Here is a 27,666-nt window from a genome sequence, read left to right on the forward strand (position 1 = left end):
AGTTTTGTTTGTTTGTTTTTAGGTTGGAGAGCCTGGAGCATATTTATAGACTGAGACCAGTGGTTTGGAACTCCTGCAGCACATTAGAAGCACCTGGGGTGCTGTTAAAATGACCAGTTTCCTCAGGCCTACCCTTGGGAAAGCTGTGTGGCATGTGGGATGGGGGTGGAGACCTACCTGAGGGGAAGGCACAAGTAAGGAAGGACGGGATGGAGGTGCAGGCACCAGGGAATGAAAAATGGATGAAGGCGTCCTCAGGGAAATGGGAAAGGAAGGGATGAAGATGAAGAATGCAAAGGAGATATTTTGGAGAAGGAGAAAACGCAATAACAGTAAAGCAGAGAGAGAGAAATTTTTAGAGGGTGGGGACCAGCAAGGAGATAGATGCTCAAAGGGAATCAAACCTGAGAGCCATGATTGATTGCTTTCTTAAATGCTAAGACATGTGTGGTGGCAAGAATAGTACTTTAAGACAGTTACTGGCCTGCTCAGAGTCTTGTTGTATCTTCCCATCCATCACACATAGCTTACTAGGCACTTGGTGACTTTATTCTCTTCTCTCCACTGACCTCTGGCACACCAGGCTCTTCAGTGTTCCTTTTCCTAATCATCACATTCCTGCCTCAGGGCCTTTACACTTGCTATCCTCACCTATGGGCTGTTCTTCCTCCAGATATTCACATGGCCTGCTTCCTTACTTCAGTCAGATCTCCTCCAGTGTACTCTCCCCACAGAAGACTTCCCTTGTCACTCTCAATCCCCATCCTTTGAATTGTTTTCCATTACTGCCCAACATCAGTCCATAAAGCTACTTGCCTATTTGTTTAGGTCTGCCTTCTCTACCTGAATGCAAGCTCCATTGTCCTGCTTGCTGTGGAAAACCCACCGCCTGGAACAGTGAGGCACAGAGGTGCACTTGTAAAAAGTCTGGAGTGAATAAATGGCAGCTGCTACCTGGTGCAAATGAATGGGATGCTGAGATGAAAAGGTATTGCTGAGTGTGCCTGGGGAAGGTGATGAATTAGGGAGACTGAGGAAGAACAAGGTAAGGACAAGTAAATGGGCATCTTGAAGGGCCTGACTGAGGAGGAAGCACAGGGTTCTAACAGCAGGAGAGACTGTGGTTTCCGCATTAGACCACTCACTCTGTGTTGGTCCGGGCAAGCTTGTTAATCTTTCTAAGCCTCAATTCTCCCAACAGTAAAATGAGGCTGATAAGCATAGTACCCTCCACCTGAGGTTGTGATGGGGGGTTAAATGAGCTAGTAGCCAGAAAGAGCGTGATAGGCGGTAAGCTCTCAGTAAGTGCTAATTACTATGATCAATCCAAGATTGTGGGAAGAGAGTGAAATGTGGCAATGGGGGTGGGGGTGGGGTGGGGAGACGTTTCTGTAACCATTCCAAGTCCTGACCCAAAGTGTCCTACCCTGAGATTGACTTGTTACCTTGCCACCGCCCAACCACCCACGCAAACGTGTCTCTGCCTTGCTAACGCCGTCAGCAGCCTTTTCTCCTTTCTGATGACTCTTCTGAGAGCTGGCCTAGCGCCTGGCACAGTAAGTTCTCCATAAATATTTGTTGGTGTTCACTGCACCTCTCCCAAACAAGTGCTACCTTGTCAGGAAAACGACGTGTAGTGGGAGAGATTCCGGTCTCCGACCTCTTTAGGGGAGAAAAGGCTAGGCAGAAAGACAGGGTTCTGCGGGCTCTGAATCATCTCTAAGGCTGGCATAGTAAACTTAGCTCAGTAGGAGGGGAGTGGGTTTGTTCCTCTGGAACTTCCCTGAAGAGCCCTGTGCGTCCAAGAGCTGCCAGAGGCCAAGAACTGGCGCTCAATCTTCGACTCCTTTAAGAGGCGTGGCCTCGCTGTAGCTGCCGCGGGGGTGATTGGCTGAAGCTGTCGGGGGCGGGACTCGGTTGCCAGGGAGCGGCGCGGGGAGCCTGGGGCTCTGCGGCGGCTGCGCGAAGCGAGGTGCTTGCTGGGGCAGGGGCTGCGCTACGGCACCGGGGGCTGCGGTGAGCGCCGCGCAGGCTGTGCAGTTCCCAGTGGAGAGGCATTGCCGCCATTGCCGCCTCGCTCGGTGAGCGCATCCCGCTCGCCGAGCAGGGCCCCAGCGGGCCGCCGGCACCATGGGTCAATGCGGCATCACCTCCTCCAAGACCGTGCTGGTGTTTCTCAACCTCATCTTCTGGGTGAGCGGGGCCGACGGGCGGGGAAGGGCGAGGGGCCGGCGGCGCGGCCCAGGGGAGGCCTCGACTGAGGCGCTCGATGTGCCCGGCGCTGTGGGGGTAGCGGTGACGAGCTCGGCGGCGACGGGGCCCTGCGGCGGAGGCCTGTTCGCGAGGTCCCTCTCGGGCTGGGATGGAGGGCGGTGAAGGGAAGCCCCCGGCGGCCTCCGCGCTGGAGCTTGAGTCCTCGGCCGGCTGGCTCCGCGCCAGGGGCTCCGGGCCGTGAGGCTGGGCCGCCTCCCCCGACCCTCCCGCTGGAACAGCCTGCTCGACCGAGAGCTCTCACTGCAGATTCTTTCAGGACCTCAGGCTTGAAATAGGATATTCCCCAAAGGGTCAGGCTCTGCTTTCTTTGTCAGGGCCCGGAGTCCCCACAGCTCCAGGGGCCGCCCCGAGGCGTGTGAGCAAACGGTGCCGGTCCGCGGGGACGCTAGCGACTCTGGGCTGAGGGATTTTGACTTACAGCTCTTTGTGTGTGGAGAACTGGTTAGCTGGTTACCAGCCCAGAAAACTGAAAGGTTTCAACTTGATAAGCCAAATAATTCTTTGCCCAAGAAAATCGGTATATTTGTTTTGGTCACTGGGCGTGAGTAACCTGAGATCATAAACCCTGGTTAAATAGGATTCAGATGTCAAAAAGATTTTGAAAGCAATGAGTTCACTTTCAACAAAAGGTGGCTTATGATTTTTTTTGGACACGCCCGCAAGAAAGGGGTGTTTATAACCACTTCATCGCAGTTCAGGTTCTTACCTTATCAGGGACTTTTGTAATAACCGGTATTGTTCCTATCACTCTCCACCCTCTAGTCCATCTGGACCTTGCACTCTGATAAATCTTTTTAAGCATTTCTTCCCTCACATTATTTTATTTAAAAAACACCCCGCCCCCCAATCTTCAGCAGTACAGTAAGGTTCAACCTCTTGGTATTGCAGCTGAAGTCTTCAGTCACCTTTCCTTCCTCATAACTGGCCACGTTCTTAAACACTTGCTGTCCAGTCCCCAGACACTCCTTGAACGTTCCCACTTCCATACTTTTGTATGTCCCCTTTCAGCTTCTCCTTCTCACACACATACCTCATTTGGAAAGAATCCTTGCCTTCTTACATCCCCCCACCTCAACAAAGGATGAAACTTTGTTTCATGTTCAGAACTTTTCATGATCTGACTGCTGTAGCATAAAAGGATAATTACGTATAATAAGGCACTACACACAAATATTGCCATAGAGCCTTTTAGGGTATTTATGGTGTGATGGAAAGGGTCCTGATAGTACCTGTTCAAAATCACCCACGTGACATTGGAGTTTCTATGACCTCTTCCAATTAGAGCAGTGTTTCTCATACTTTAGTTTGAGTTACAAACCTTTTTAAAAGGTAAAAGAATTTTTCAGGGATCTTCAAATGAGAGACACTCTATTAGATGATAAGGTACTTAGGCAGAGAGTTGGCTTTGTACCCTTTACAGTTTCTTGGGATTTTTAGGGACATAGCTATTTGATTTTGAAAAATAAACTATCAAGTGAATTCTAGACTATTCAGTCTCAGGGACTGGAATTGTTGTTAATGTAACAAAATATTTAAAATACAGGAACCATTTTCTTTAAATAATTAAACTTTTTGGGGTGCCTGCGTGGCTCATTTGGTTAAGCATCCGATTCTTGATTTGGCTCAGGTCATGATCTCAGGGTCCCGAGATTGAGCCCTGAGTCCCTGAGCCCCTGAGCCCCAGCTCTCACTCAGTGGGGAGTTGCTTGGGATTCTCTCCCACTCACATGCACTTTTTCTCTCAAACAAATCTTTAAAAAAAAAATTAAAAATAATTAAATTTTCATTTTCTCTAAAATATCAGTTAATTCTAAGTGAATGCTCATGAATCTTTAGAAATGTCTTTAGAAATAAGTGTATGTACTACTGGTACTTCTGTAAAGAAAGGTTAGATTGAACTTCAGTTGTGCTTTCCTGGTGGGTTATTGCCAAGACTAAAGTCATACTGTGTAGTAAAAATATCCTTTTTCTAGGTTAGTAGGATAGTAAAGCTTTTGTGAACTGTGATGAGTTAAGCAGACATGCAAGGGGGAGAATGTGGCTTAGAGCAGGATTAGTGGAACATAACTAATGAGGAAACAGTATTAGATGTGTCTCCCACTAAACGATTAGTTTAAGGACAGACCGTTGGAATCTGATGATGCTGGTAATGATAACTAACATTTGAGTGCTTATTACATCCAGTCAAGGTGCTGAGCACTTTACAATGAGTGTCCTCATAGCAACCCCACGTGGCAGTAAATATTCTTACGCATATTTTACAGATGAGGGCATTAAGATTTACTGAGGTGAAGTTGCACACCCAAGGTGTGGCAGAGTCTGCCTTCAGACCCAGGTTGTCTGATACTCTAGAGCCTGTGATGTTAGAGCAAAGTGTGATTTTTTTAAAAGATTGGAAGGGGGAAGGAACTCATTAGCCAAGTTAGAGTCACTTTCTCTAAACCATACTAATTTTAACCTTGGTTAGAGCCTGTACCATCATTTAAACTACACTGACTTGTCAGTTTAAAAAATTAGGTCATCATGAGGAAATACATACAACAGATGTTAACTGGTTCTCTCTGAGAATTTGTAGTGCATTCTTCAGTTCTAGTAAGTGTATTCTTATATAGTGGCCCCTCCCTCCTTTTAATGCCTTAACACACACACACACACACACACACACACACACACACACACGGAAGAATAAACATTCCCTGCATAGAGCATATCAAAAGTTTACCTAGGTCCCCTTGGGCAACTTTGTAAAGACTTTATAGTTCTGTAGCACTGGTTCTTCACTATCAGATGGTAATGGCTGATTTGTGGATAATGGCTAACTGTGGATTAATTGCTTTGGCAAGATCTTTAAACTATACCTTTTAATATCTTGATAATCCTGTTTTAGTTGGCAGTTTGTTCAATGAGCTGTGGAAATAGGAATGTACCTGAAATACGTAGGCTTGGCACCAAATGGCCTGACAGTCAAAATTGTTAATGTTGACTTGGTCTTTTGGACAGTGCAGTCTAAGAAAGTTAACTGTGGAAAGGCACAAACTAAAAGGGATAACAATCGTTTCTAAAATCCTGAAGGTTGTCTTCATGGAACTAGAGAGTTCCTTACCAAATTCCAGAATGTTAGGGCTTGTAGCTTGAAAGATAATTTTGGACAAGTGAAATCAGGTAAACAACTTGAATCTCTATTTTTTAAATGTAAGTGTATTAGTGCTACACCATGATAATTTATGGAAGACCAGAGTGTTTGAGGTACATGACTAAATGTTGAAGACTAATGGAATAGTCTTCAATTGATAATGAAATATTTCAAGGAAAACTAATGCCTCTTCTATAAACTGCACCTTTGTACCAAGGTCAGAAAGTATTCTTAATTCAGTGGGTCATTTGATCTGACCCATAGGAGGCCTCATCTAAAACAAGTTTAAATCAGTACTTTTTAATTTTCAGGTTTTATTCTGGTAAGTTAGTTTTCAGTCAAGTTCCATATTACACAAATTGCCTTTACTTTTTCTACCCTATAAGAAAAAGCCAATTGGCTAGTATTTATTTTGCTGATATGTGTCTTAGGCATTATAGGGACTACAAGACAAAACTTTGTCCATGCTTGTAGAATTTATAATGTGGCATATCTGTTTAGACTTTTGTTTTTCATTTGTGTTGAGAGGCGATAGTAACACTAAAACACTTATGGAGTAGGAAGTACTACAGGAAGGCCAGACACTTTTTAAGTGCCTTTATAAGTAACTTCAAAATGTGGCACCTTCACTAGTCATCATTCACTTATATGTAGTCCCCTATACATACAAATCATATTTGAAAGCCATATATAACCTTTAAGATTTATCTTTAAAAAAAAAAACTTTTCACATTATACTTCCATCTGAATATATGTAATTAAGGAAAGTTACTTTGTTAAATATAGCACAGATATTTGAGCACTTAGTTTATGCTTATATTATTGATAAAATGATATTGATAAAATGATGGAAAAGCCAGTGAAGGTCTTGTTCTTACAGAACTTTCTTTTTAGTGGAGCGAGCAAGCAAAAATAAGAAAAATATCAGATAGTGATGTGATTATGCAGACAATTAAAACATGGTGCTATCATAGAGTGAGTGAATGGCTGCCTAGGTTGGCAAAGAAGCCTTCCCTGAAGAGGTAAAATGTAATCTGGACTATAAGGAGGAGTGGATTTGGGGGTGATGAAGGCATTTAAGGCAGGGAACAGCCTGAAGGCCTAATGGCAAAAATATACTTGGTATATTCAAATTACCAAAAAGGAGATTTAACTATATGTTCATGCTTTTGTTTAAAAAAAACTTATAATGACATATTTCAAGGAAAACTTCTTGTCAGAAATCTCCTTACACATATTTTGTGTTCTCCAGCACTTCTTATACATTTGAGCTGGGGATGTGATACTTTTAAACTGGAACTTTCATCAGACATCCTGGAATTCACTTCTCTATTTCCTGTATTTCTATCATCATGAATGACTACTCTGACAAAGAGTATGTCATCAGAACACACCTTCAGCTAACAGATTTTTTTTTCCATACTTCTTTTTCAGTTCACCAGAAGAAAAGCTGTCAGTAAGCAAGTTATGGTACATTAATAGGAGACCTATTTCTTACCTTGTCTTTGGCAGTTAAGAAATTGAATATTTCCAGTCTTACTTCACTTACAGTCATCTGTTCACTGATCAAGTGCCTTGTGGCTCTGAGTAATTGTTGACTGAAAGAACTCAGCATTGGGAACTTGGAAGCAGTCAGATGACCAAATGCAGGAATGCTCTCTTTAGTTGGAATTTAAGGAATAGGTTGTTTCTTAGATTTTTAGAATATTTATCATGCATTGAAATATTTTCATGGATTTTATTCCATAAGATCCAGTTCAGGTTAGGATTTTTGCAGAAAACATATTCCATAAAATTTATACTTGCACCAGACAGGTATACCCTAAGAATCATTCACTCATAAATGCTTGTTGAATATCTATGCTTTACTTGTTTCTGAGAAATACAACAAAAAACAAAAAGACAGTCCCTGTTCTCTAACAGCCCATGGGGTGAGGGAGTAGTTAGGCAAAATCATCTAATACCTGATTGAATTTAATTTCTAGGTGCGCCTTCCTCCTCTCCCCGTCAGGTAAAACTCATGGACAGTCTCAAATCTGCCTTTATCTCTGCTCCTTCACCTACTTTAATAGTTTGGTAGAATCAGTAGATGAGAAAAATTACTTGTGTTTATATATTTGTTTTTAATTTACTAAAGGTGGTCTATAGTAAATGCCAAGATATTGTATCTTACACTGTTACTGCTGCTGATTAAATACATAACACCAAGGATGGACAAACTATGAAGTTTATGCATCTCAGGCTCCTGTATTAATAACTGATTCTTTTTATAGTCAGAGTAGGTGATGGGGACAGAAGGTCTCAGGAAAAAAATGCATGTTTAAATTCCATGCTTCTCCGATGACCCTTGGAGCCCTACAGTCGGAAAATAGCCAGTTTCCATGCTGTTAAAATAATCTGATATCTGGCAATTGGTTCATCTCCAGTTTCGTTGCCACCCGAACTTTTGGGTCTTTCAGCTGGTAGGTATAAATTGGATTAGATGATCATCTTTGTTAAAGTAGATAAACAATGGCATAAAAAAACTGAATACAGAAAAAAAAGTGAAAATAGGGCATAATTGAGGAACATGACCTCTGGTATATCATCAAGATAATAGCGGTGTAAAAGGATGAAGATATTTCCTCTTTAGGAATAATGACAGTAATGCAGTGATGTAGTTAATGATGGAAGAAGTGGCTTATTGTCAAAACTTTGCAACCCTAAGTAGGGATTTGTTCTTTTTTTGTCTCCTTGAAAGGTGACGTTTATGTGGTGGTGATTGGGGAAGGAAGGATAATGTGTACTGAAAGAATCAGAATTGTGTTAGATAATCAGAAAACATCTGAAGATGAGTCAAAGGCAGGTAGACCAGAGAAAAGTGATAAACGGGAGATTGGCAGAGGTGCCTAAAGTATTTGGGATGGAAGAGATGCTATTTTATGTTGGTGGTTAAGGGCAGATACAGGAATTCATTTGTGAGAGAACAACAAAGTCTCAATTTAGATATAATTTTAAATATTTTGGGACGCCTGGGTGGCTCAGTCAGTTAAGCGTCTGGCTTTGGCTCAGGCCATGATCTCAGGGTCCTGGGATCAAGTCCCACATCGGGCTCCTCCCTCTGCCTGCTGCTCCCCCTGCTTGTGCTCGCTCTCTCTCTGACAAATAAATAAAATCTTAAAAAAATATATAAATATTTTACTTTTCTGATTATGCAAATAATATATTTGCTTTTTTAAGAAGATACTAAAAACTATTTTAAGAAAACAGACTGGGGCACCTGGCTGGCTCAGTCGGTTAAATGTCTGCGTTCGGCTCTGGTCATGATCCCAGCATCCTGGGATCGAACCCCACATCCCGCATCAGGCTCCCTCCTCAGTGGGGCGCCTGCTTCTCCCTCCCTCTGCCTGCCTGTCTGCCTACTTGTGATCTCTCTCTGTCAAATAAATAAAATCTTAAAAGAAAAACTAATATCACCATAATTCCACATGCAGAGACAAGTGATATTTTAGTGTGTATTTTAATGTCTGCATATGATATATGCTTTTCCCTTAGCACATCACATTATTTATTATTATTATGCTTTAACAAAATATTTAAAAGCTATAATGCCAAGTATACCTCTGGATGCCAGGTTTTTTTCTTTTCTTTTATTATGTTAATCACCATACAATACATCATTAGTTTTTGATGTGGTGATCCATGATCCACTGTTTTCGTATAACACCCAGTGCTCCATGCAGAACGTGCCCTCCTTAATACCCATCACCGGGCTAACCCATCGCCCCACCCCCCTCCCCTCTAAAACCCTCAGTTTGTTTCTCAGAGTCCATCGTCTCTCATGGTTCACGTCTCCCTCCAATTCCCCCCCCTCATTTTTCCCTTCCTTCTCCTAGTGTCCTCCATGCTATTCCTTATGTTCCACAAATAAGTAAAACCATATGATAATTGACTTTCTCTGCTTGACTTACTTCACTTAGCATAATCTCCTCCAGTCCCATCCATGTTGATGTGAAAGTTGGGTTCTCATCCTTTCTGATGGCTGAGTAATATTCCATTGTATATATGGACCATATCTTCTTTATCCATTCATCTGTTGAAGGGCATCTCAGCTCTTTCCAAAGTTTGGCTATTGTGGACATTGCTGCTATGAACATTAGGGTGCATATGGCCCTTCTTGTCACTACATCTGTGTCTTTGGGGTAAATACCCAGGAGTGCAATTGCTGGGTCATAGGGTAGCTCTATATTTAATTTTTTGAGGCCCTCCACACTGTTTTCCAAAGTGGCTGTCCCAACTTGCATTCCCACCAACAGTGTAAGAGGGTTCCCCTTTCTCCACAACCTCTCCAACCTTTGTTGTTTCTTGCCCTCTCAATTTGTGCCATTCTAACTCTGGTGTAAGGTGGTATCTCAGTGTGGTTTTGATTTTAATTTCCCTGATGGCTAATGATGGTGAACATTTTTTCAGGTGTCTGTTAGCCATTTGTATGTCTTCTTCAGAGAAGTGTCTGTTCATGTCTTCAGGTTTTTTTCTTTCGTTTTTGCTATAATTTTGTTACAATATTATCACATTTTGATGAACATACCTTCCATACAAATTCTTCGTTTCCATCTGACTTATTTTCTTAAGGATAGATTCCTAGAAGTGGAATTAATAGGTGTGAAGGCATAAATATTGAGGCCAGTATTTGTTGCCAGATTGCTTTCCAAAAAGATTATTCTGTATTAATCTGTACTTCAGCCTGAGGGTTCTTTTCTCTGTACCCTCACACATCTTTGAATACAGCTTGGCTCTCTTTTCTTTTTTTTTTAAGATTTTATTTATTTGCGAGAGAGAGTAAGAGAAAGCACGAGCAGGGGGAGGGGCAGAGAGAGAAGCAGACTCCCCACTGAGCAGGGAGCCTCACTGCAGGGCTCTGATCCCAGGACCCTGGGATCAGGACCTGAGCTGAAGGCAGACGCTTAACCGACTGAGCCACCCAGGCGCCCTGCTTGGCTTTCTTATTGACCAATTTGTTAGGTAGAAAATGATATAATTATTTTCGTAGCTTCAGAAAATCTTGGTAAGAGTAGATTTAATTTCTGAAAGAAGATTTGAAATCTTTGGAATAGTCTTTTTTTTTTTCTTGAAAGTTGATAAGAAAGTGAATGAAATATATAGCATTGGGCTTGGGAAAGGAGTAATTGTGTTTAATGATATGAGGTATTTTATCAGAGTAAGAGTTGAAACAAAGCATGTTTGGACTAGAGAATGTTATGATATGTAGAATGCTACAAGAAATTTTAAGGTGATTTTTAAGACACTTGTAATGGCACAAAGGTGGAGTTTGGGGAAGCTTTCAGAAATACACTAGGTAGAATTACCGGTGGATTCCTTGCAGGAGAGAAGCGTGATACATAAAAAACTAGTATGAGTGTACAGGAAACTGAATTAAATGTTAAAAGATGTACATAAGATGGATTTCTGCTGGTATTTTTATCCTCTGCTTTCTTTTTGAAATCTGCTTTCTTACAAAGTCTAGAGTACACAGTGTTTTTCACCTTGCCTTTTCTTGACTGTTTTTTCTCCCAACATTCCAATCACTTTTACTTTACTAATTGATTCTTTGAGGCAAAAATTAGTCTGAAGGAGCAGTTCATGCAGGTGGGTAAGAACTTGTCAAACATTGTGATTTTAGCTGAATGATCTCACATGGTCTCTTATCTTTACACTGTCTTGGTTCTTGCCAGTTCTGGACATGAATCGATGACTATACCAGTGTAAGAAAATCACTTCTCTTCTTTGCTTTATCTTCACCTAAATGTTCTATAGGATGCTTTCACCTTCACATTTCTAAACTTCCATGTAGGTACACTTTTCACGACAGAGCTATTTTATTCCCTAGCTTGTAACAAGTCTGTTTAGTTTTTGATAGTCCCACATTCCCTTGTCAAGTTTCACTGTGGATGATGTGCATCCTTTTGTTTCATATTCCTTCTTCCTTAGGAAATTAAAGAATTTAGTAGTTTTGTGGATTTCAGCATTTTATCAGCTGTTTCTTTCACAGAAGTTTTGAAAAATAGAAACAGAACAAAACAAAAAACCCAACTATAGTTTTCTATAGTTTATAGTTTCTAAACTATAGAAAAAGCAATCTTATGTGAGAATGAAATGTTTTACTTTAAAAGAGACTTTACATTTGTGTGTATATAGTAGAAGGGTAAAAGGGTAAAATGAATATCGTACTTCTGGAACTTTGCTTCCAAAATTTGATAGCAAGATAGCTTTAGTTTTTAGAGAACAGCTTGGTATGGAAAAGCACTGGCTCTCCTAAAATTTTAAAATTCTGTGGCTTAATTTGGGGTGAGTTTTTTAAAAGATAAGGAAGAATAGTTTTAAAAAATTATTCTTTTGGTAGTTTCAGCCCTCAGCCTTTCCTTTGAATTTCCTTTCATGTCTTTGTAAAAAGGATGAATATTTTTAGTATACTGTCCTGGCACAAATCCTTCTTTTAGGCTGAGTTTTTTTTCAGCAGTGACTAAAGCAGTGCAGTGCAGTGCAGTTGCTTCCAAGTTCTCCATTTCATCTCCTCTTCTGTGGCACCTCCTCCCCCTCTGCAGCTGCTTTGTTGGCAAAGCCCAGATCCTTTGATAGATCTCAATCCCATCATGACCCTTCAAAAGCAGGATTTAACCCAGTTCACCTTTTAGCCTTTCTAATAGCTGTAATTCCTATATTAAACATCTGTATGACGACTCTGCATACTAGTTCGGAATTACTTATCATTTTCTCTCTGTTTACCATACAGCTCTACCTGTGTTCTTAATACTGATGGTTAGATGTCTTTGAAGAAGTTGCTTATTGTTTTTAGGCCTTCAGCTATTGTTAGGACACCTCCATATTTTCAAAGAAACTGATGTCATTTCATAAGTTGTTTATTATGCAACTTAAGATATAAGCACTGTATACAGATATCAAGAGAAAATTTTGAAGTTGTCTTCAATTTAGGAAACAAGCCTCTGTTCACGAGTAATTTGATTTATATACTCACCAGCAACCAGCGCAGTTTCTGCTTTGGTGTGTGCAACTAGTAAGTTGTTTCCCACTATGTGTTCAAAATAGAGCTCTGTTATGTTCTCAACTCTGCTGTGTGAATTGGTTGTTGACTGGTTTGCAGCCTCGGAAAAGATAACTGCTTTCAAGTCAATTAGAAAAAAATAGGCAGCCTTACAGGTGGCATCTCCTGCTAGCCTTCCACTGCATTTGTTACACGTCTGGTCACATCTGCTGTTGGTTTGTTTTTCTGCTTCCTCAGAGTCTCACTTTCAGTTGAGTGCTTCAGTCTGGGTGAAGGGTGGCACCACTGGAAGTATTTCCCTTGGCCCATTCCCAGGCAATATCAATTGTGAGTCTCTTTAGATGGAAGGCTCATCATTTTGTATTTAAAATGCAAGTACTTCGGGCGCCTAGGTGGCTCAGTTGGTTAAGCGACTGCCTTCGACTCAGGTCATGATCCTGGAGTCCTGGGATCGAGTCCCGCATCGGGCTCCCTGCTCAGCAGGGAGTCTGCTTCTCCCTCTCCCGCTCCTCCCTCTTGTGCTCTCTCTCTCTCTCTCACTCTCTCTCTCAAATAAATAAATAAAATCTTTAAAAAAATAAAATAAAATGCAAGTACTTCAGTGTCTATGCTTCAGATTAATTGAATACATATCTTTTCCAGTTTTATCTTGTTTTCATTCAAATTTCTGTAGGCTAAAATTTCATTTATTAGAAGCTCAGAAATGGAGTTTATTTTAATTAAGCCTTTTAAGAAATAAAAATTACCTTTTAGAGTAAGAAAAGCTAAGAATCCAAAGAATAGAAAGATGACTAATGAAGACAAACTGGACAAAATTTGATTGATTCATATTTAGGATTTCTTCTAATTCAGTTGAGGACTGAAGGTATTTACTTTAGCAAAATATGTGTGTGTACATACACGTGTGTGTTTATCACACACATATAGTAAAAAGTAGTATAGGGGTGCTTGGGTGGCTCAGTCATTTGAGCATCCCACTCTTGATTTCAGCCCAGCTCATGATCTTGGGGTGGCAAGATGGAGCCCTGAGTCCCTGCTCAGTGGGGAGTCTGCTTGAGATTCTCTCCCTCTGCTCTTCCCCTGCTTGCAAGTGTGTGCACTCTTTCTCAATAAATAAATCTTTAAAAAAAAAGAAAAAGTAGTATTTGGTAAGAATGTTAAGTAGTCCGTGTACTTTTGTAATTAATGCACCCAAACTATTAAGCTATTTTTCTTCTTTTCCCTTTTCTATACCTGCCTTCATCCCATAATAATATACCCTCTAAGTAAATATGTCAGTGAACTCTGAGAACTTTTGAACAGGCATAGTTGCTGTAAGTTCAGCATTTATAAACTAAAAATCTATTCCAGATGTGATGGCCATCAGGAATTTAGTAAACCGGATTAAGTTACCAAATCATGTTTGAATAGTGAACTAAAAACTATAAACATTAGACCGAAAAGGGAAAAAAACAAAAACTAAAGCTTATGATAGAAATGGGGGGGGGGGTGCAATTTCAACGGAAAGGATGAGATGAATTATACTCAATAAATTTTCATTGATTGTGCCAAACACCATTCTGGGTGCTGGGTGGTGATACAGGGCTAAAAGACAGATGGGCAAAATTTGTGCCCTAAAGGTATGCTGAGACATGTATAGTTACTACAGTTGTGTGTGTGTACTGAGACATATATAAGTTGCGGCAGTTGTAATAAATGCTCTCTTAGAGCCAGGTGATATGGGAGTGGACAAAGGGCACCTAATCCAGCCTGAAAAAGTCAAGAATCTGCATCTTAATGGACAAGAGGAGTCCTCAGGCAGGTGTGGAGAGGGCATTCCAAAGAGCACAGCAGAGAGTAAAGAAGTGAGAGAATATGTGTACATTTGTGTATAACAGTTTTCTCTTAGGGTGTATGTAATGGAATCTGAGGTGAGGTGCAGGGAGCAGCAGCTTTGTTCATCAGGGGCCTTATTTTGCTTCATTCTGAATTTAACCAAGCTGATGTCTTGATCTGGTTTGCCCAAACTAAATGTGTCCCATAGCCTTAAGAAATAAACTGCATGTTTAGGTTGAAAGAGTTCATGATATTTCTAATATCATTGTGGAGGCTGTTTTCTAGTTTGGAGATTAATGATTTATGTGTTAAATTTTAAAGGACAGTGAAACCATTCTTTTCCTGTGAAAGTCTCAAAGTGTTCTACAAATGGTAACTCATTACACCAAATGTTTTAACACTTCGCCTCACACTGCATTTGATCATTCACATTATAAGCAGGTGACATTAGGCTGTCAGCACAATGATAGCAAAATGACAAGGATAGAGGGAAGGAGAATGCATGTAAAACTCTGCAGCTGGAGAATGGTGTCTGGAGCAGAGCCGAAATAAGGCAGATCTCTGTTCCATGACTTTCTGCATTCACCTTCCCTTTAGGTGCTCTAAAACCTTGTTATTCAAAATGTAGTCCAAGAACCAGCAGCATCAGCATCACCTGGGAATTTGGAAATGCAGAGTCTCAGGCCCCAATCCCAGACCTACTGAATCAGAGTCTGCAGTTTAATAAGGTCCTCACGTGATTCCTGTTCACCTTGGAGTTTGAGAAGTACCATTCTAAAGAATAAATCTAAGGGTTTGCAAAGTTCTTTAGTTAACTCAGCCTTCTGGCTTAGGACAGTAAGTTTTTTGAAAATGGATATCAAGGTTACTAGCTATTATTATATTTTCTTTTTCCAAGTGGGTGGATAAAGATTAGAAATGCAGATTCTGGAGTTAGATTGCCTGGATTCAAATCCTGGCTCTGCCACTTGTACATAACTAGTACATAATTTCTTCATTCGTTGAGGGCAACTACAATGAGCAAAGGCGTAACCCATCACCCCACTGATCTGTGGTAGACTTGTAGTTGAGTTGCAAATAAGCCTTTGTTGTGTGTTTGGGGGTGGGAGAGTTCGTTTTTGTCATTATTTATTGAATTTGTGGTTTCTTGATCTTAACCATCCGTTATTGAAAAGAAGGTAGCATTTGGGAAACTTTTCATCATTAGTAAAGAAATGTTCTTACTAATGAATAATAGACTTTTCAGCTTCACTGTAAAAGAAGTATATAAGTAGATTTAAAAGTGATGGCAAATCTCATTAAATTATAACCTACTAAGAAATAGTAGGAACATTTTACTAACAGAGCTTAAAGGTTTTTACCAGTGCTCTGATCTTGTTTTCTACAGGGGGCAGCTGGAATTTTATGCTATGTGGGAGCCTATGTCTTTATCACTTATGATGACTATGACCACTTCTTTGAAGATGTGTATACTCTCATCCCTGCAGTAGTGATCATAGCTGTAGGAGCCCTGCTTTTCATTATCGGCCTAATTGGCTGCTGCGCCACAATCCGAGAAAGCCGCTGTGGACTGGCCACGGTAAGTTACCACTTTACTGACTGCATGTGTCATCATCGTATGTGAGTGTATTTCGTTTGTGTTACTGGCTTCAATCAAGCATGAAACTCCATAGACACTTTGGCTCTTATGATTGAAACAGAATTAGCACTTGTCTTCTAGCAGTTATCTCAGGTAACTGTTTTTATATCAAGACAGTATTTAGAGCAGTTTGTATTTAATTTTTGACACTGTTTTCTTCCTTACAGTTTGTCATCATCCTTCTCTTGGTTTTTGTCACAGAAGTTGTTGTAGTGGTTTTGGGATATGTTTACAGAGCAAAGGTATGTTGTCTACTGTAATTCGTATGTTTTAAAAGGCAGCTTAAGTGTTTCAAGTGAAATAGAACAAATTCATTTTATCAGAGTAAACATTTTCTTTTGCCTTACTTCGGTTTAGTCACTACTTTAAAAATCTAAAGTTAATTAGAAATTGCACAGAGAACAGAGTGGTGGTTGCCATTCGTGGGGGTTGGGTGAAATGGGTGAGGGGAGTCAAAAGGTACAAACTTCCAGTTATAAGGTAAATAAGTCATGGAGATATAATGTACAGCATGGCAACTAATGTTAGTAATACTGTAATGTATGTTTGAAAGTTGCTAAGGGAGTAGATCTTAAAAGTTCTCTCATCACAATAAAAGAATTTTATAATTATATGTGGTGAAGGAATTAGACTTCTTATGGTGATCATTTTACCATATAAAAAGTTTAAACCATGCTGAAACTAATATGTTAGATGTCAATTTTACCTCAATTTAAGAAAACAAAATGCATTTAGTAAACACAAGTCCAGTTTCCTGGCTTAATAAAGAGTACATACCAGAGAACTGAGCTTTTGTTTTATGTTTAAGAATATGGCAACAGGGGTGCTTGGATGGCTCAGTCGTTAAGCATCTGCCTTTGGCTCAGGTCATGATCCCAGGATCCTGGGATTGAGTCCCACATCCCGGCTCCCTGCTCAGTGGGGAGCCTGCTTCTCTCTCCCTCTACCCCTCTCCCTGCTTGTGCGTGCGCTCTCCCTCTCTCTCGCTCTCGCTCTGCTCTCTCTCAAGTAAATAAAAGAATCTTAAAAAAAAAAAAATACTGCAACATTTCAAGCTCTTTCTGAACACTTATTTCCACTGAAGGTACCTATGTAGGCATCTAAGATTGTGTTTAATGTGGTTTCTGATCTCAGGAAGTCTCCTGAAAGCTTAATTGGTTATTTCAATTTTTATGTACTTTTCTACTACAGTAATTTTTTTCTACAATGTATTGTGTGCTGTGTCAGTTGGGGTCTTGTGAGAAGCACATGCAAAGATGGTATTCAGTGTACATGGGTTATGTTAGAGGAAAGGTCTGTGAGAGAACATGGGGAAGGAACCAGGACTGGCTGAGAGCTACCAGACTTATGCAAGTGTAGTCCCAAGTACTTGTTAGTGTAATTATGTAGTTAATTAAATACTGACTAAGTCTAAGGAAAAAACGAGTATATGAAAAAAAGGAAATGAATAATTTGAAGAGACTTGGTAAAAACAAGTAGTTACTAAAACATTTTTGATCAAATAGATATGGGTATGATCACTATTATAGGTTTAGGGGAAATTTATTAATATTTAGTAGATTCTATACTTTGATTATGTTGCAATGTCTCCACGGTTTAAAGAAACCAAACCGAAAGTCACTGTCAGTGTATTGAGGGTGTGATTTGTGCAGAAGAAATGATAAAGAGCTCTAATCAGTGGATCTTATGCAAAGACAAGACAGGCTTGCATCTTAAGATCAGTGTGAAATATACATTTCTGTGCTTTAAGCTAAATGAAAATGTTTACTTTTTAAACAGTCTGTGACTTTCTCAGTTAACTAACCAACTTCTCCTGACCATGGGAGGCTTCTCCCATTTGTTAAATACAGTATAACTGCATTTGCCACTGATTTTTACATGTGGGGTAATAATGAAAAACACAAGATATTCTCTGGATTGAGAGAGTATGTGAAAGTCAATTTAGGTCATGGTTAGGTCCTTTCATTCCACAAATATTTGTTAGGAATGGTTTTAGAACTTTGTCAGAATCGTAGATGGGCTGCTTGGATTTCAAACTATATTTGACAGACATATATATTTGGGTACCATATATCTACCCAGCTCACCCAGTTGACCTTTGAACAACACAGGGGTTTTATATGTGTAAGTTAATTAATATATGACATAAATCTCTGGAACTCAAAGGGTAGAGATCAGCCAAAGGGTTTACCTACTGTCCCATATATTCTCTACCCAAGACATGCTAGAGAATATTCAGCTATCACCTGCATTTAATTTCAGCTGTTAGCTGAAGGAAAAATTTGCTTAAAATTTGATTCATCCAGGCCCACCTCTAACCTCAGGCTATTTCATGTGGTTGATTTGTTCATGCAGAATTTCCAGCTAACCCTTAACTAAACTTTATAGGCACACCGTAGTGACTGTTCCACATGGAGGAGAGGTTATAGCCCTTTGTAAAATTCTTCTGGAGCTTAAATTACAGGCTGTTGTAGTATCTGATCACAATTCACTTTCCTCATTTGAGGCAGGATAATAGAAACATTAAACCAACAAGCAAGTAATTTCTGAACAAGATAGTTTTCTCTTTTTTTCCCCTTGTTGAATTCTGCTACAGTGTATCTTCTAAAGATCTAGCCTGGGGACTCTGAACTCCTTAAGGGCGAGGCAGTCATCTTTGTCCAGCAGTGGCAAGGTGCCTGGCATAATAAATATTATGAATTGGTCGATCGATTGAATGAAAAAAAATTACTTGTCAAGACTTCTAGTCTTATTTAATATATCGAAGTGTTCTACTGTTCTAATTTGTAAGTATTTAACTTTCTTTCCCTCAGAATGAGCTACAGATGAATAGTTGGTCTGAGAAGTTTGTTCAGATTTCCTCAGTGCATAAATTCCCTGTATGGGAGGGGGGACATAAAAAGTTTTCTGATTTCTGTTTTAGAGGAACTAAATTGAGGACTTCATTTTCCTTTGCTTCTTTAAAAAAAAAACAAACTTGGTTTTGGACATAGAAAAAGATGACTGTGGGTTGAGATCCTACCATCTATGCCCGTCCTGAGGAACGAGGGGTCCTGCTAACTTGAACACCAAGACAGCCATTGCCAGCCACTCCCTTCTTGCCCCCTTTCCTCTTTCTTAGTCACTTCCTCTTCTTTTCTTTCACCTTTCTTGCTATTTTGCCTGTTTTTGCTTTCCACCTACAGTACTGTTTAAGGCTAAACAGTCTGCCTTTAATTAATTAATTGGAGTATAACTTAAAGCTATTATAAAGACATAATAGAAGTATTCTTACTGTAATTTACAGTTTTAAATCAAAGGCATAATATGCCAATTTAACACTCAAACCATTGATACATAAGGTACCAGGCAGCTATGCCCCAAAAAGGAATGCATTGAATTATGCCCCTACTGGTTATCAACTTTATAGTTGTATCACATAACTGGTATAATTACTAAGTAGGTCTAATCATCTTAGAAGGGTAAGGAGAATCTGGTACAAGCAAATTTTACTAAATGACATTTTCTTGCCACTTTAGTGATTGACAGCAGTAAGTTATGAAGAGTTTATTTCCTGTCTCCTCATTCGCACAACATTGAACTATACTTTTTTCATAAAGGGCCACTTTTAAGGACTGATTTTTTTTTTACCTGCGATTACCTTTGTATATTTGGCCAAATCTAAACATTGAATAATTCCAAATTCCATTTGGAAAGCATGTTGGTACTTGTTCCAAAAGTGGGTGGTTTTAAAGTTCTTTTATTTTTACCTCCTTTAGGAAATGAAAATGAGCAGATCCAACCCACTAAAAGTTTATTGGAAACGGAAGGCAGTTCATTTATAATTTACAATATCTGTCTCAGGGTTCAGCTTCTTTCTCCCTCTTGAATAGATTGTTATTCTGCCATCTTGCACACAGTCTTCTCTTTGAATGCTTTTAATCTGTGTGATGTAATATGTCTGAATTTTCACCTGAATCTCTGTGGAGACAGGAAGGGAGAAAATTTTTTTTCTAAAAGAAATTCACAGAGATATCTGGCAACTTGCCATACATGTCATTTAGGTAGTTTAGCTGGAGCCTTGACAAATGTTAATTTTACCTGTATTCTTAAGGGACTGAATTCTTTGTTTTGATTCAGGTGGAAAATGAGGTTGATCGCAGCATTCAGAAAGTGTATAAGACCTACAATGGAACCAACCCTGATGCTGCTAGCCGGGCTATTGATTATGTACAGAGACAGGTGAGCTCTCTTGAGATGAATTTCTTTTTGAGGGCCAATCACTGTTGCATCAACCTTAAACAAACTCTATTACTATGTAAATTAGACATGTATTTTCATAGCCATGGCTAGCTTCATGATGTGTGTAATATTTTTACCTTCACCCTTGAAAAGTTTTTTCCACTGTCACCTAATCAAAGCCAGATAAGAAGCATTTGACTTTTTACCAAAAAATAATTAGCCAGGAAGGTAATGGAAGAGAGGTATGGTCACAGGAAAGGTGGGAGCCTCGAGGGACTTCAGAGGAGGTAAGAGGTCTTTCATATACCTTTATTTATTTTTTTTTTTAAAGATTTTATTTATTTATTTGAGAGAAAGAGAGACAGAGAGCATGAGAGGGAAGAGGGTCAGAGGGAGAAGCAGACTCCCCGCCGAGCAGGGAGCCCGATGCGGGACTCGATCCAGGGACTCCAGGATCATGACCTGAGCCGAAGGCAGTCGCTTAACCAACTGAGCCACCCAGGCGCCCTTCATATACCTTTAGAAAGCAAGACCAGAAAAGATAGCATTGGGGAAAAAAAAAAAAAGGACAATTTGAAATACGTGAAGGTAGAGAGAGAATAGTATAGTACCCATAAACCTACCCCAAAATTGTCAGTTTTTTGTCAGTCTTATTTCATCTTACCCCACATATCTTTTGTTAATTATCTTAAAGCAAATCCCAGACATTTCAGAGAAAATATTTGAAGCACATTGTCATTGGAAATATTTAACTCAGAACCAGATTTTTAACATGTAAGATATGAAGATTTTTCTTAGCTATAAATTACCCTTGTGGGTAAGGTGCTTTTCGTGTGGAGGTTCTAAAATTACTAGTCGTATGTGGCTGTTTAAATTAAAATTTAAAATTCAGTTCCTGGGGTGCCTGGGTGGCTCAGTTGGTTAAGCGACTGCCTTCGGCTCAGGTCATGATCCTGGAGTCCTGGGATCGAGTCCCACATCGGGCTCCCTGCTCGGCAGGGAGTCTGCTTCTCCCTCTCCCACTCCCCGTTTGTGTTCCCTCTCTCGCTGTGTCTTTCTCTGTCAAATAAATAAATAAAATCTTTAAAAATAAAAAAAAATAAAAAAAATAAAAATAAAATTCAGTTCCTTAGTCATCCTAGCCACATTGTAAGGGCTCATTCGCCTCAGGTGGCTAGTGGCTAACATGTTCAACATGCAGACAGAACATTTCAATCATTGCAGAAAGTTTTATTGGACCTCACTGGTCTAGAGTAGCTTAAAGCTCTGCAGTGCACAGAATTCTAAAGTTCAATACAGATATATGTGTCCTCTGAGGACTAATATTTCTCTTCTCTTCCCCACTAGCTTCATTGTTGTGGAATTCACAACTATTCAGACTGGGAAAACACAGACTGGTTCAAAGAAACCAAAAACCAGAGTGTCCCTCTCAGCTGCTGCAGAGAGACCGCCAGCAGCTGTAATGGCAGTCTGGCCCACCCCTCTGACCTCTATGCCGAGGTAAATCTGGTTTCTTGGCCAAGACTTGAATCTAGCTTGGTAACCTGTTTTTCTCTGTGAATTGTCTTTAGCTAGAACTTTTCTATACTCTTTTGCTTGTCTTTAATGCTGTTTTATGTTATTGTAAATTCTTGTTAAATGCATTGTCTCTCCCTCTTTGGGTTTCTGTTATTTCCATTTCTGCCACTGAATAATAATATTTGACCTTGCAGCTTTCACTTTTAAAAAAAGACTTCTAATGAGGATGACTGTGTGTTTCAGGGATGTGAGGCTCTAGTTGTGAAGAAGCTACAAGAAATCATGATGCACGTTATCTGGGCGGCGCTGGCGTTTGCAGCTATTCAGGTAAGCGCAGCTAGCTGAGATGTTGTTATCTGAGTGTGCTCATTCTCTGGTGTCAGCCGTGAATGGTTTTAATCATTAAGTGCAGTTAAAACTTTGTGGATATAGATAACTTGGAAGTGATTGAGGAACAGACCACCAGTTTCCAACATCTTCCATTTCCTGTCTCTAGACCTAGACCCAAAACGGTCCCAAGAAACCAGAGATCTGGGTGTGGGGACTGTGTTTGAGGGGACTCTGCTTTATCTTCTTGACTTGAGTAGTGAGTGGCCTCTTCAAAATACATACTGTTCCCAGTCCCAGTGTATTCTTGGGAGGTATTTTAATAGAACTTCACAGAATTTTTAACAATTGTACTGCTTTATTTCACTTTGGAAATGGAAAGCTTTTTTTCAGTCTTTTTGTACTGTTTCTTCTTCTGGCTTATTTTTCTGTCCTCAAGGGTTTTCTATGTCTATATATGTAAATCAAGAACGGGTACTACAGCACTAGTCTCTTAAAGTGATAGAAGCAGTTTCACTGCTTTACAGAAAAGACCAGGTGAAAACTGAGGTTCTAACCTATTCTGGATTTGTGGACTTAGTTTTTTCAGACTGACAGCCATCAAGGAGTCCGTGTCATCACTTGGCACCTCTGCAAGTGAACCATGCCATTTTGGGTCGCGGAGGGGACTTGTTTTCCCAACTCCTACCAGTGAAAACAGTCTTTTTCCTACCTAATAATGGCATGCACAGAGTAGCTGGTGATTGTTTAATTACCTCTCACTTTATCTACTCCTTCCTCCCTCCCTCACCTGAAAACAAGTAAGAAAGACAGCTGTTTTTCTGCTCAGTACACCTACATTGCTAGTTTCTCGGGAGTATACAATGTATCTTGGGGATTATGTTAGAGGAATCTTAAACTGAGAAGAGCCAATTGTTTGGAATGATTGAGAATCCTTTGTGTCAGATCTAGTTCTCAGAGTGTTCTTTTGGTAGTTCTTGAAATATGCTTCAGGCCTAGAGAATCTATTTTAAGAAAGTATAGGTATCTTTTAACTGTTAGATAAAACCAATGTAATTGCTAGTTTAAGTGTAAATTGCTTGGATTGCCTGCTCTCTGTATATTTGAACAAAAGCTAGTGTATTTAATGGGAAATGCCTTTGAAAATGGCAAAAAGGTGATTGTTTACTTTGCTGGTATGCAAACGGCCCTGAAATGATTCATTAAAAAGCCTAGTTCTTTATTTGCTATGGTCTCTGCCCTTCTAAGCATTTACTTTGTGGCTCAGCATAGCAGTAATATGTTGATCAGGAGGCATGTATTTCATATTTTGATTGTCTGTGCAAACACATGCATTTAGCTAAAAATAATGAAACATAAGGGAGGTCTTTTTTCCCAAGTGAAATCCTGGTCTGTGCATTCTTAATGATTTTATTTGTGTTAATAAATCAGCACATACCAGCATGCAGCAAAAAAGCTTTGAAACTGTAAGGTGCTTGTGATCATGAAATATGCAGCATGTATAAAGAACACTGATGAAAATCGTTGCTTTAGCTATGTCCCTCATCTAGTTACGCTTATTAACCAGGCAGATATTGCTTCATTAAATATTTTTCAGTGGGGGCTAATAAATATTTTAACTAGTCTCTTAATTTATGTATGCCTTCTCATATGCATTTTATACTTAAATCACCCTGATTTAGGTAATGGCTGATAAAGATTTGATGTGTTCAGTTCAGCAAAACTCAGGAAAGGATTCAGAGTTTTCACAGACTCAAAACCTAGTGGTTTTGAAAATTTAAAAACTTTGGTTTTAAGGGAAAAAACATACATTTGAAATAATGAAAGAATTTTCCCGAATGTTTTCTTTTTTAAAAGAGTACCTGTTAATGTTCTGAACTTTTTTTTTTTTTAAAGATTTTATTTATTTATTTGAGAGAGAGAATGAGAGACAGAGAGCACGAGAGGGAAGAGGGTCAGACGGAGAAGCAGACCCCCTGCCGAGCAGGGAGCCCGATGCGGGACTCGATCCCGCGACTCCAGGATCATGACCTGAGCCGAAGGCAGTCGCTTAACCAACTGAGCCACCAGGCGCCCTGTTCTGAACTTTTGATACTCAAAATCTGATTTAGATCTGTGCCCTCGGTGTGGAAAACCTGAGCAAAGGCAAAAACAGCTCAAAGATCAGTGATCTCTTGTGCATGTATGCCCATCCTGCTAGAGAAAGAGCTAGAAGGACACTTGGAGAGTCTCTAGTCCCTGTTTCCTTTGTTTTAAAGGCCATGAAAATGAGGGGGCAGGGGGACAAAGATAGTATGACTAATGACCATCAGTGAAGCTTGAACCCTGGCCTCTTGTACTCTGCCTCCAATTACAAAGTGAAGAATTAAGGTTCTCAAAAGATTAAATTCTTCAATTCTGTTATGAAACCAGACAGTTAATTGGCACTTCAGCTTAAGAAAATACACAATGTGATAGCATTGAAATATCATTGGCACTTTCCTTCAGGTTCTAAAGTGGGGAAGCTCTAAGAGCTGTCATAGGAAGTATGGTTTTAAATAATGTTAGAGGCACCTGGCTGGCTCAGTTGGAAGAGCATGTGACTCTTGATCTTGGGGTCGTGAGTTTGAGCCCCATGTTAGGTGCAGAGATTTCTTAAATTAAAACTTTTAAAAAAATAATGTTAAAGATTGAAAGATGATTTTTGGTAGTGTTGTATCAAAACTGAAGCATTGTCTTTTTTGAATTTGAGTGTGATTTATGGCACTGTTAAGCTACATTTTATTGAAGTTCTAAGGCATAAGGTGAATTTAAGAAAAAAATTTTTTTTTAAGATTTTATTTATTTGACAGAGAGCTAGAGAGCACAAGCATGGGGAGCACAAGCCAGAGGGAGAGGGAGAAGCAGGCTCCCCGCTGAGCAGGGAGCCTGATGTGGGGGCTCATTCCCAGGACCCTGGGGTCATGACCTGAGCCCAAGGCAGACGCTTAACTGCTTAACCGGTTGAGCCACCCAGGTGCCCTGAAGAATTTTTCTCATAAACCTAATTGACGAATAGAAGGCTCTAGTTCACGTGTTAGCCATCTGTAGGTCCTACGGGCCAAATCTAGCCCACTACCTCTTTGTGTGTTAGCCACACTCAATTATATATTATCTGTGACTGCTTTTGTGTTACAGTGACAGAGTTGCATGGTTGTGACAGAGACTGATTTTGTCTCTTGGTTCACAAAACCTAAAATATTTACTATTTGCCCTTTAAGAATACACTTGTTGACCCTTGTTCTAGTCTAGTTAAGTGATCTAGGTTTGAGTAGGACCAAAATGTTCAAGTTAAAAACCCTGAAAAATAGTAGTTAATTGTTACAACAGGATTTTTTAATGTGAGAGAAAGATTTTTAAAATTTTGCTACATTCCCTATTTTGTTAGCTTTCGTTTTTAATGATTTTACTTTTAAGTAATCTCCACACCCAACATGGGGCTTGAACCTACAACTTTGAGATCGGGAGTTGCATGTTCCACCAAATGAGCCAGCCAGGCACCTCTTTATTTTGTTAGCTTTTTAAAATCAGCAAGATATTTGACTTCTGTGAGCATAGCCAGCCTCTTAAATTAGCAAATGATCAATTAGGAATTTTATATCTAAAAGATCTGGTCGTAATAATAGACAAAAATCTAGGTTTGGATTTGGCAATCTCTTAAGTATCTGCTGTGAGTAAGGCTTTCTGCAAAGACAGTATGGGAGGGGCGCCTGGGTGGCTCAGTCCTTAAGCGTCTGCCTTTGGCTCAGGTCATGATCCCAGGGTTCTGGGATCGAGCCCCGCATCAGGCTCCCTGCTCGTCGGGAAGCCTGCTTCTCCCTCTCCCCCTCCCCCTGCTGTGTTCCCCCTCTTGCTGTGTCTCTCTCTGTCAAATAAATAAAATCTTTAAAAAAAATTAAAAAATTAAAAAAAAAAAGACAGTATGGGAAAAATGGGAATTATCTGATGTCTTTGGAGTCTCATGAAGTTGGCATGTCCTCAAGATAGAGTGATCAAGAGCAAACTTTCACAGAGGACTCTTTCCCAAAGCCATGTTGCTTTTTTCTGGTCTATATGCCAAGTGTGAAGGAGGTTGAGCCTGCTATTTCCTTCCTGCTTCTTGATTGCCAGATATTCATTAAAATGACTTAAAATACATTAGTGAATAACACTTCAGATTGGGCCTCCAGATAGTTAAAATCTAGTGGGTTGATTCTGACACACTTTTAAAGAAATATTTCAAGTAATTCTTTAAAAATTTAAACCAAGGCTTGGGAAGATAATTCTTGAATGACTAGGTTTTGTTTTGTGTATCACAACCAGGGTATTGGCACTGATATAATCCACCAGTTTTATTCAGATTTTTCATTTCTATTTGTATATTTGGTTCTGTATAGTTTTATGACCTGGTAGGTTCCTGTATCTACCACCACGATCAAGATACTGAACAGTTCTAACACCACAAGGATTCTACCTAGTACCGTTTTGTAACTAACTGCACCCACCTCCCTCCTGTGCCTCCTCCCCCCAGACCCTGGCAACCACTAATCTGTTCTCCATTTCTAAAATTTTTGTCATTTCAGTATGTAAATGGAACCATATGGTATGTAACCTTTGGTTCCTTCTTATGTCTTACTGCGGCTGCATAGTATTTCATTTTGGGGCATACTTTATAATTTATCTAATCTACATTAATGGGCACTTATATAAGTCTTGTTATTCTAGAAATGCAAGTAGTGAATATCCTTTGTATGCACGTACAAAGTCTATAGCTACGAAGTTGAAGAGTCAGTGGCTTTTTGATAGGTATTTCCACATTTTTCTCAGAAAAGGGTGTTTCCAGTGTTGCAGTTTCAAAACCTCGTATAACAATACCTATTTTCCCATAATGCCCCCTACATAGTATATTCTAGAACATTTTAATCCTTGGCAGTCGGTTTTTTTAATCACCACTTGCCTCTCTATTTAGCAATCATTTTTTGCAGTTGCTTGATGTTATATTTAGACTAAGTGCAGATTAGTTCTCATGGCTTGAATATTGCAGGGAAAATTTTTATTGCAAGAAGTAACTCTGGAGCTAAAATATTTCCAAGTCTATTGCTGGAAAATTTTAATAATGAGTGAAATTTCAGTATAGCAGAGCTTTGGCAGTGAGCCTGTAGTACTTAGTGATGAGGTTTGGACCATAAGAAGTTAACGTGCAGAGCTTAATGTTCATAAACAGACTCATTCCCAAGCATGAGTAGGGTTTTATCAAGCTTATTTAATTGTTTTAAAATCGGTACAAGTTGACTTAATTGAAATAAAAGTCAGGAAAAGAAATGATGCTTATTTCAGACACCATTTGAGAATGCTGACTCTTTCAGTAGAAGTTAACCAACTGAAAGGAATGTGAGGGAAGTGGCATAGGAAGAGAGATTTTTTTTCCAGAAAATCAGTAATTTCTGAGCTTAGCGTTTTTATTCCTCAATTTAACATTGCCTGGGAACATAATTGTGTTTGATTTTATAGCAGTTCTAAGAATATTTTGATGTACAGTGAATGGAAATGTATTTCTATAGGAATTAGATACAAAACATGTCCAGACCTGGCTAAAGATATTTACTGAATTTTAACAATATCCACTTTTAAAATATCTTCAAGGTGCTTTGTGCTGTTATTGCACTTAGCAAATATTGATATAATGAAACTGATGGATTTAAG

General features: G+C 39.6%; 1 protein-coding gene across 2 annotated transcripts in view; it reads left to right on the plus strand.

Annotated features, from left to right (window-relative positions):
• Positions 1–1,907: 1,907 nt before the first annotated feature.
• The window catches only part of TSPAN3 (tetraspanin 3), a 28,051-nt gene continuing 2,292 nt past the window's right edge, over positions 1,908–27,666 (plus strand). The window contains exons 1-6 of one of the 2 annotated variants that reach the window (XM_021693901.1): positions 1,910–2,193; positions 15,649–15,840; positions 16,068–16,142; positions 20,020–20,121; positions 21,469–21,621; positions 21,883–21,966. In XM_021693901.1, coding sequence (XP_021549576.1) covers positions 2,131–2,193; positions 15,649–15,840; positions 16,068–16,142; positions 20,020–20,121; positions 21,469–21,621; positions 21,883–21,966 — 669 coding nt within the window. In that variant the 5' untranslated portion in view covers positions 1,910–2,130. Of the gene's footprint in view, positions 2,194–15,648; positions 15,841–16,067; positions 16,143–20,019; positions 20,122–21,468; positions 21,622–21,882; positions 21,967–27,666 lie in introns of both variants that reach the window. The other variant, XM_044918009.1, reaches the window with a different exon arrangement.

Source organism: Neomonachus schauinslandi, chromosome 9 (assembly GCF_002201575.2).
Source record: "Neomonachus schauinslandi chromosome 9, ASM220157v2, whole genome shotgun sequence".
In the NCBI taxonomy this organism is placed as follows: Eukaryota; Metazoa; Chordata; class Mammalia; order Carnivora; family Phocidae; genus Neomonachus; species Neomonachus schauinslandi.